Genomic DNA, 10,000 nt, shown 5'->3' with positions numbered 1-10,000 from the left:
CGCTGCTACGAATGCAAAATAACAACGGTGGTCCCTTTCCCGCAGAGCTTGACCAGGAACACGGCCATAGAGGTGGCGAGCACTGTCAAGGCTCTCCACAACGAGACTGAGTCTCTGCTGGTTGGACGCGTCTCCCTGGTGAGTTGCACTGTGATGGATTTCACAGATTTTGGGGATTTGTATCCTCCAGGTTACTGATGTTGTCGCCTCTTTGTTCTGCGTTCCTCTGCAGCAACTGGATCCTCCGGAGGAGGAGCAGCTCTCCACCGCCCTGCAGAACGTGGAGGTGGAACTGGGCAAACTGGGAGAGATCCCCTGGCTCTACCACATACTGCAGCCTAACGACGAGGAGGTGAGAGGACATAGCATGTGTGCGGAGACACACACACACACACACACACACACACACACACATTCACTTGTGCCCTAGAGCACGCATTCACACACTGTGTTGTGCTGATATGCAATACAGATCTGTATGTGTAGCCCTGTGGAATACTCGATTCTGATTGGTTAATAGCGGCAATCAGCCGTCAGTTATTTCTGGATAATGACAACTGTCTGTGAATAATGACCATTGTCACAGGCAGCCACTACTTCCCGGCTGTATTCACGTCCCTCCACGAGGTATACGAGTTATACATTTTTTCTCTAGATTAACCAGTTATATTTGATAGCTAGTTCCAAAATAATTTCACCTCAGTATTTTTTCTATTTAGTAAGTAGCCGTGTAATTAGTGGGATATCATGCAGCCAGCCGGACATTATTGCAAAATAACCACCAACAGTGTGGGGGGGGGTTATTTTGGGAAAATGAGCGGTGGCTGCACATTATCCCTTACATACAGTATATATCACAGCAAAACAAGAGCACATGACTCGAGCTTAGACCAACCCACACGTGTCCTCAACGGAGCGCAGCACCTGGTAACCGGCGGGCGGAGTAGCTAAATGAAAGGCTATAGGTTGACTGTGTTTATGTGCCAGGACCACTCCCTGGAGTACGGCAAGAGGAACAGTCGCAGCAGCATGTTCCGCATAGTGCCCAAGTTCAAGAAGGAGAAGGCCGCCAAGAAGACCAGCCCGCAGTCAGGTAGGGCCGGAACCCGCTTTTCCAATCAGTGGAACACCGCAGCCAGCCGTCAGCTTGACTACTGAGAACAAAAAAAAAGAGGGAGTCTCTCCAATTTGCAGCGGGGGCGGTGGTCTCGGGGTCTCACTCTACGTCCGTCCCTTTCACATAACATTTTTACACTTTAAACGTGGAAACAGGTTATTTCTGGCGTGATTTGTAAAGTGTCATGGAATCAATGGACAGCAATTTAAAGATTTGATATTGGCCGTTTCTTACTCTAAGGGTACAATGAGCAGCACCTTGGTTTGTGTTGTTTTTATTTTAGTAGTACAAAGAAAAAACATTCCACTGACGACACAGAGCACTGAGAAACTCTTATTCTACATCAAATTGTTCATAAACGGCTTATCCTTTCCCCGATGACAAATCAAGCAAGGTAACGGTTACGCTGCTGTTTTGCTGCTACTGAAGAATGGCCATGCCTCAGTCTGAGCCTCTGCACGCCCAAAATGTGAAGACAAGGATGCACACACGCTGTACAGAGTTGATAGTGTAAGGCCTTGTGCTTTGGTGTGTCTTTTTTCTTATATGCACACACACTCACACACACACACACACACACACACACACACACACACACTCACACATAACATGGCCGCTGGTGTTGTAAGAGTGTCAGTCATCACTATCCCTGATACACAGCTACAAACACTGTCCTGGTGTGACAATGCGAGCGATGAGCACTGGGAGGTGTCAGTGTCTTATCTTTTGTTCCCAATACCTCACCCTAACAGCCCACAAGCCACTCCCACCTCCCCATCCCCCCAGCTCCGTAACCATCTCCGTTCAAGGCCTTGTCCGACCGACCACGCCGGCAAGGACGGAGCAGGACGAGGCTGCGCCTCAGGGAAGGGTTTCATCACAAGCCGCTGAGTTCTAAGGAGCTGAGGTTGACATAGATGGCAGTTATGTAGCCTGTCTGCTTGCTGAACAGCGACTCCAGTTCTGTGTTTAAGCGGCAGTTCCGGGGCCATGAGGTTGAGCCCCTGTTTTTCGGGTTAGGGGATCCGGTCGGATTGGATGGGAGAGCGTTGCTATGAGGGCCAGTTGTTGGTTTGGGCTGCACTTTTCCTGCAGGTTGCACAGGCTTCCCCCGCCCTCCTTTACCGCCTACTTCCTCTCTGTGTTCTGATTGGTGGATAACCTGCATGCCCTTAGCCTCTCTGGAACGCCAGGGGCTCAGCGCCCGGTTCTGATCGACCTCAACCCGTGTTTAACCCCCCAAGCTGTTTCTTTCCTTCTTTCCTTCTTTCTTTCTTTCTTTCTTTCCTTCTTTCTTTCTTTCCTTCTTTCTTTCTTCCTTTCTTTCCTTCTTCCTCGCCAGCCGCCGCCACTCCACTCCACTCCTCTACTCTCCTCTCCCTCTCGCCTTCCCTTTTGTTCCTGTCCCTCAGTCTCTCCCTCTCTCCTGTTCCTGTCTCTCCTACGGTTTACCGCCATTTTCCCTCAGGTGTGACCGATTGGCGACGTCACCTACAGCGAACGATGGGGGACAGAAAGCGAGAGAGAGAGAGAGAGCCAGAGAGAGAGAGAGAGAGAGAGAGAGAGAGAGAGAGAGAGAGAGGTAGAGGGTGAAGTGGAAGATTATTGCCGAGTGATCTGTGCGTGTGTACCTCTACGCATGTAAGTGGTAAGTGTGTATGTGTGTGTGAGTGTGCTTATCTGCGTGGCGCTCTGAGCCCCCCTTTGCTCTGCCCTGTGTGTGCGCGTGTGTGCGTGCATGTGCACGTGTGTGCGTGCGTGCGTGTGTGTGTGTGTCTGCGTGCGTAGTGGAGAGGTGGGGCACAGAGGAGGTGGGCGTCTGGCTGGAGCAGCTGAGCCTGGGCGAGTACAGGGACACTTTCACCCGTCACGACATCCGCGGCTCCGAACTGCTGCACCTGGAGAGGAGGGACCTGAAGGTAAGCACACACACAGGCGCGCGCGCAGACACACACACACACACACACACACACACACACACACACACACACACACACACACACACACACACACACACACACACACACACACACACACACACACACACACACACACATTATTCACTACTTTTTATAATTCCTAACTACCTTACTGAATATACCCCCCTCCCTCCCCCTCCCTACCACGACGATCTCTTTCTCTCTCTCTCGCTCTCTCTCTCTCTCGCTCTTTCTCGCTCTCTCCCTCTGTCTCTCTCTCTCTCCCTCTCGTTCTCTTTGGTCTTTCTTGTCCTATTCCGTGCCCTCTATCGCCTGTTTCGCTGTCCACCCTTGTTCTGCCACTTCTCTTTGTTGATTTGTGCCGTTTATTTCCGCGCTGTGCTGCACCGCTCTGCTTGGCTTCTCTCTGACTCGGAGTGAGAACTTGGGTGTTGTTTCTCTTGCGTTAGCGCCGTGTGGGACTAACCTGGTGTCCTTTGGGTGGGGGGTAGGGACAGGAAGGTGCGCCGGTCTGGATAGAACCGGCCCGGCTGAGAGGGAGCGTGGACTGGGGGGCGGGGCGGGCGGGGCGCTGTTTCAACTGAGCCAGAAAAGACCTTGTCCCCTTGGAGTCGACAGCAGACTGAAATCTCTGGATTTCCCAGCAGTTTGTAGTGTTTGTTTGTTTGTGTGTGTGTGTGTGTGTGTGTGTGTGTGTGTTTCGATCCGACCTAGAACTGCATATGGATCACAAAACAACACATGCTGCAAATACGTCATGGATACTAATTGCAACTGTAATTCATTGATGTCAAACAAATGCAGTATTCTTTGGTCATTTGTGATTTCATGCCTTCATTGTCCTGAAAGCTGTAGGGGATAGGGTGGGTAGGACGCAGACACACATGCAACACTTACCCGAGTACCCTATAAAGCAATTATTAACAATGCAGGTAAATATAACACAGAAAACTCAAGTCCAAACCAAAATATGCATCCGCACCACAGAAACACACTAATTCCGATGTTGAACCGCGATCAGCACATCTTGCAATATCATTGGCTCCTTCGCAGTCTAGATGTTTTCTCTTTGACCACCATGGTGTGTCTACTGCGCTGGAGCTGTGTTGTGTAACTGTCTCCCCATCTCTCTCTCTCTCTCTCTCTCTCTCAGGATCTGGGGATATCGAAAGTGGGTCATATGAAGAGAATTCTCCAGGGAACTAAAGATCTGGCCAAGGCCACCATGGTTGACCTCTAACCTCCAGGAGCCGGAGCCGCCGGTGAGGGGGGATGGTCTTCGCCCCCCCCCCCCCCCCCCCCCCCCCCCCCCCCCGTTGACCCGCGGTGGAGGAGTTTGGGCAGTATCGGAAGACGGTTGGATGTTGGATGTTGGATGTGATCCACCCGTCTATGAGAACAACTTATAGAGAGCGACATTGTTGATATGTTTTGTGCTTCGGTGCCAAAAAACGGAGGAAAAACAAAACAAAACAAAACAAAAGAACAGCAGCAGCAGAGAAAGTTTGGAGTGCAAAACACAGTGTTGGGTCTTCGCGAAAATTTTTAAAAGCCATTTCTCACCCATTTCTATTCGTGGTCTGCGAGCCACTGTAGCTGGCTGGCGTGAGGCAACAAGGCCACCGTAGCAAAAAAGAAAAACTCACACTTCCACGGGCGTTCCCTGTGAGATTTAAAATGCACCCCATACTGTGGCAGTTACGTCGGGGGGGTATTTGGGAATGTAACTGGCTCTTCCTTCAGTCTTGGGGAGGGCTGCGGATGAAATGCCCTGGCCTTGGGTTGCAGAATGAGCTGCTGTTGTGTGGAAACTGTTTGAGCGAAAGCACTAAAATCGCTCTTCAGATGGTGTTCTGCTAAGGAGCGAGATACCGCTGCATGCCATGCTTACTCAACTTTTAAATATGTTTAATTGCATGATTAGTGATTTTTTATTTTTTATTTTTTTCATGTGTGCCTGTGTGCGTGTGTGTGTGTGCGTGCTGGGGGGGTTGGGCGGGGGGGGGGGGTGTCTTAAAATAACACTTGAACAAGTTTTCTATGACTTAAGTATTACGATGCCGTTTGTTACTACTGAAAGCATCTTTTTTTGGTCTAAATCGAGCTCGTTTTTTTGTTTTTTTTTCTAGCCTTTTATTTATTTTGTTTGCATGATAAGTATGTGTCAAAAAAATGTGTCGGAGTGCCATATTTTTCACTGTCATTTAAGAGTGAAATGTGTTTTATTGCTTGGACGTCATAAGAACCTTTTAAAAAAAAATGTAATAATAATGCATAGATGATAGGAGTTAGTACCTGTGACATTCTGTATTGATGTGAAAGTCAGTACCAAAGTGAATGTCGAGGACACCAAGGCATGCGGAGAGCAACTCTTTACAAAAAAATTAGCAGAGATCATCCCAGGCACCCGTGAGCTCCAGGGATCGATCACGGAGGGTCTCGGGGTCGGGCGTTGCTCTGAGGCCAACCAGATATACTGTAGGTTTATTTTCCAACAATACTGTAAAGGCACTTTTTGAAATGCTCTTGCGCAAGTGAAAACCCCCTTATGTCATGGCGTAGCATTCACACTCCACTCTAAACTTTTTTTTTTTTTTTTTTTTTTTTTTTTTACCGATATCGGTTCCACAGTAATCACTATTTGAACAAGTTAGGTATTCGTTTTGAACATACGATAGAGCAGTTGACCTGCAACCTGCATAAGAATCCTAATGCAGCTTTTTTAAATTGATAGGACACTAATTTTATTGTTAGGTTCCGTAGGATTGGTGGTATTACAGGGTATATTTGTATATGTGATGAAAACATTGTATATAGTATATATATATATATGTATAAATATAAATATATATGCACTGTATAAACAGTTTACCGGTGTATGCAAACACTGTATGTGTTGTAGTCTATAATGCCTTTTATAGATAGACATGGAATGCATTGTCGGCAGCGTTCACTTTGATCGTGTACCTTGCACCATAACATCATTTGTGGATTATTGATTCTGTTTTTAATCTATTGTACATGATAATGCTGTTGTATTCTGATGACGGTGCAATATTTTATCTCTCGTTTTGATACGGTCTCAGCTGCTCTCTGCGGCTGTCTGACATGGCATTCCTCATTTGGATAGAAGAAATTCTGGGTTTTCTTTTTGTTTGGTTGTTGTTTTTTTGTTTTTGTTTGTTTTAACACATTCCTCAAGGTTTCAGGATTAGGACGAACCGGTTGGCCGACTGTTTTAATTTTTAATTTTAATTTTTTTTCCTTGCTGACTCCAGAATTCTTCCAGCAGTTCACTAGATTGTAGTCCTGTTCCTCTGTGCTTCCAAGATGATTCTCCTTAGTAGGACTGTGTCAATTGATGACTAGAACAGGCAGATATGAGGGTTGTGCTACGTTTCTTTGTGCAGTGAAATGAACGTATGAATGTACAGTACGTCAATGTACTTCTGTGTGTGTGTGTGTGTGTGTGTGCGCGTGCGCATGAGTACATGTAAGTACGTGTGTGCATATCAGTGGCATATCTGTACCTATCAGCAATTATATGGTCACAGTGGCCAACTTATTTGTCATGCAAATTCGACTTCAATATCCCCCCGCCCCCCTTTATACAAAGACCTTATCATATCACGTCTTCAATTGTGCATTATTTTCACAATTGGTGCTCCCCGCCTGATATGATTTCCATCAACATGGTGATATCTCAGACTATATTGCCTGACAGTGCTTCCTCGCTCCGTGTATAATCGAGATATGTTGGCGTTATTTTGAGGGGGAGGAAAAGAAGCTTTAATCTCCGTTTTTGTTTTTTCGAAAGTGAGCACGGAAAGCGAAAATCGAGAAAAAACAAAACAAAAAAAAAAAAAACCCAGACACTCCGCTCGACACCACCCCAAAATCGTATCCAGATTTGGTGGATTCAGACTTGGGAGAGAGAGCTCCGATGCATTTCGTTCGATCTTCCACTAGAGAGAGCCACATCCCCCCCTCTGCGATCTCTCCATCTGCAGCCCCCTCAGTGGTGGGGTTCCTGCAGGGCGCTCCCGGCGTTGCTCGTCCTTTTGGGTCAGGCGACTCTAAAACGACAGAACCCTCCGTCACTTAAGTTTAAACTATGCTTTAAGCGTGAGAACTCTGCTCTTCATGCCTTTCATAACCAAAGATCGGTATTCAGTTCTAAATCGAATAATGTCGCTCGTACTTCTCTGAAATTCCGCCCCCGTTTCAGCTGCACCTCCGCCTCAAGGAAGATGATTGTCTTATTTATTGGTTTTTTTTTTTTTCTTCCAGAGCCAAGCCCAATGGACATAATTTGTCACTGGTCTCATTTAAACAGCCCCGGGCTTTCGAGATTTAAGAAACAGTTGGTGTAGCGGGTCTAAGCCTCATCACAATCTCTCGCAGCGGAGAGGGTTAAAGTGCGGCTCGGTCGAGGGTGTCGAGTCTGAATCGCCGAGGCCTTCCTGTTTAATGCCGGTCCGTGCCGCCTCGTCCCCGCAGCGCTCGGAAGGCTGCTCCTTCATCCGTCTATCTCCGTTTCAGCCGCTGATCCCGATGGCGAGGCCCATTGATCCGGTTACCCCCGGCCGCGTGACTCCGGCTGCGGTGTTTTTAAATGTTCAGAGTGTCTGCCAGATCCTTTAAATCTACCGAGCGCTCGACTCAAACTCCAGGCGGGAGACGGCCTGACCACTCAATTTGAAGTGGGGCCTGCCAACTTTCTCCGTGGCTGAGTTTTCCAGCGGTCTGTAAATAATGCTGCAAAACTGCCTGGTTTCCCAAAACCAACAAAAAAAAAACCCACGCAAGGATTTCTTAATGACAAACGAGTCTTTGACATGGTTTCTACCGCTATGGGAGAGAATTGAGTTTAATTTGTTTACATTAAGTTTACAATGTCACAGTTTTAATTTCTTAAATATATATATCCATATCTGAATAGATATGGATATATATATAGGTATAAACAATATTTGCATATTTATTGCCTAAGGTTAAATGATATGACGTGTATTGTGTTTTCACATTTGGAATATAATGTTACAGTTATCACCTGTATTACTATCCAGATGACTTTGGTAAAGTAGTTGGTAATTTTTATGACTACTAAGTGACTGTTTTCTGTGCCTTTTTATGGTTAGAATGCATGGTTAACTATTTATTACAATTTGGAGTCACTGAGATGTGTATTTTTGTATTCTGAATAATTCAATGGTTCAGCTTTTATTGTACATTTTTGAGGTGCCTTAAAAAAGGCTACCTGTTCATATTTCTTCTTCAATAAAACTGAATGCGTACACAATGGTTTTTTTCTATGATGTCATTTTAATATTGCACATCTTTTATTTATTCATAGATGATAGATTAGGCCTATTGCATGCTTTGAGGTTATTTATCGATGTATTTATTTTGGTGGGAGTATCAACCTTATAAACCTTGTTTTTTTAATAATGTTCTACTTGGAGCATTTCATTTCAAAGACTCTCTTACAAGCAGTAAAATATATAAATTATCCGTCAAACATCACCCCTTGGTGGAATACCTCAAAAATGTTTTGTAAATATTTTCTCTTCTAAAAACCCAAAGGAGTTTTTTGAAATGTTTGTGATTGTATTAAAAAAAAAAAAGAAAACCCCAAAAAACCATTGGAGTTTCAATATAAAGTAACACATCATTTATCCCTGTGGTGGTGGTGGTGGGGGGGGGGGGGGGTGCAGGATATAATAATAATGTGGAAATAAAAGGGCCAATATAATGTAATTATAGTATTCATTGGAAGAAGATGGAGAAAGTAAACAAATCAACAGTATGAAATCATCTACACATGTTGCATTTTTCCTCTGGTGGAAGGGTTTTGCATTTTATATAAAACAAAACAAAAAAGTAAAATATAAGTAAAAAATAAAAAGTAAAACAATAAAGAAGTAATGATGCGGCACATGTGTCAGTCGTTTGATCATGCGGTCGACTCAATGTGTCTCAGCAATGCAACAAAAACAAGAATGAACAATTCGAAACAAATGTTTGAGTTGAAATGGAACTGATGGGAAAAAAAAAGTGGCAATGAAGCCAATGCCTGTGATTCATGTGGACTGGATACACACTGCACAGCCAGTTACATGGATGCCCCTTCTAATGAATGGGTTCTGCTATACCAGCCTCATCCATTACTAACAGGTGCATGAAGTCATACAGCTGTGCCATCTCCTTCGACAAACATCTGCAGTAGAATGGCTCGTACTAAAGAGCTCAGTGACTTCCACTATGCGTGTCATAGGATGCCACCTTTCCAACAAAGCTGTTTGTTCAATTTCTTCCCTGCTCGGCGGGCGTGGACAACTGCGAATGGATGACGCTTAACGCACGGACCACCGGGCCCCGGTCAGCCCTCAGTTCTGTTATTGTGAAGTGGAAAGGTCTCAGAGCAACAACAGCTCGACCGCGACGCGGTCGGCCACACAGGCTCGCAGGAGGGGATCCATTCATTCGTTTCATGCCCAAATTGTAGTGATCTACTTTGCTCTACAAGCCACAAGCTTTATGATACAAATCCGGCTTGTTGTCTTAGTCACGACCCAATGCTCAATAGCAACATTGTGACTGCAGCCTGCAGGACATCTGTGACATTTCCAAGTCTTTTGAAACACCCACAGGATTATTTCTCTCCACATCCTCCACTTTTTCCACTAACTTTTTCCCCCTCTTCTTTCTCACCATGTCTTCTCTTGCTCTCTTCGACCTTTTTTCTCCCCCCCCCCACGTTGGATTTTGCCCTTTTACGTTCTCGCTGTTCGCCACTTCCTTCCTCTGGAGTCCTCTCCAAGCTCCTCTCTCTCTCACCCCCCCACCCCTTCATTTCTAACTCCATGACGCTTCCTTCCCATCTGTGTCACTCGCCTCTGTCTTGTTTTTATTCACTTCATATCATCTCAAAAAATACCTG

General features: G+C 45.7%; 1 protein-coding gene across 3 annotated transcripts in view; it reads left to right on the top strand.

Moving 5' to 3' along the window:
- dgkh (diacylglycerol kinase, eta) overlaps positions 1-4,319 on the top strand; it is a gene marked incomplete at its 3' end in the record, with an annotated part of 48,748 nt that extends 44,429 nt beyond the window's left edge. For 2 of the 3 annotated variants that reach the window (XM_080019242.1, XM_080019241.1), the window contains 5 exons: positions 46-138; positions 233-352; positions 988-1,093; positions 2,906-3,036; positions 4,211-4,297. In XM_080019242.1, the coding sequence (XP_079875368.1) occupies positions 46-138; positions 233-352; positions 988-1,093; positions 2,906-3,036; positions 4,211-4,297 (537 nt within the window). Of the gene's footprint in view, positions 1-45; positions 139-232; positions 353-987; positions 1,094-2,905; positions 3,037-4,210 lie in introns of all 3 variants that reach the window. The other variant, XM_080019243.1, reaches the window with a different exon arrangement.
- Positions 4,320-10,000: the final 5,681 nt, after the last annotated feature.

This window comes from Zeus faber (genome assembly GCF_960531495.2).
Source record: "Zeus faber genome assembly, chromosome: 18".
NCBI lineage: Eukaryota > Metazoa > Chordata > Actinopteri > Zeiformes > Zeidae > Zeus > Zeus faber.
The sequence above is the reverse complement of the archived record's forward strand: the minus strand, read 5'-3'. Positions and strand labels throughout refer to the sequence as shown.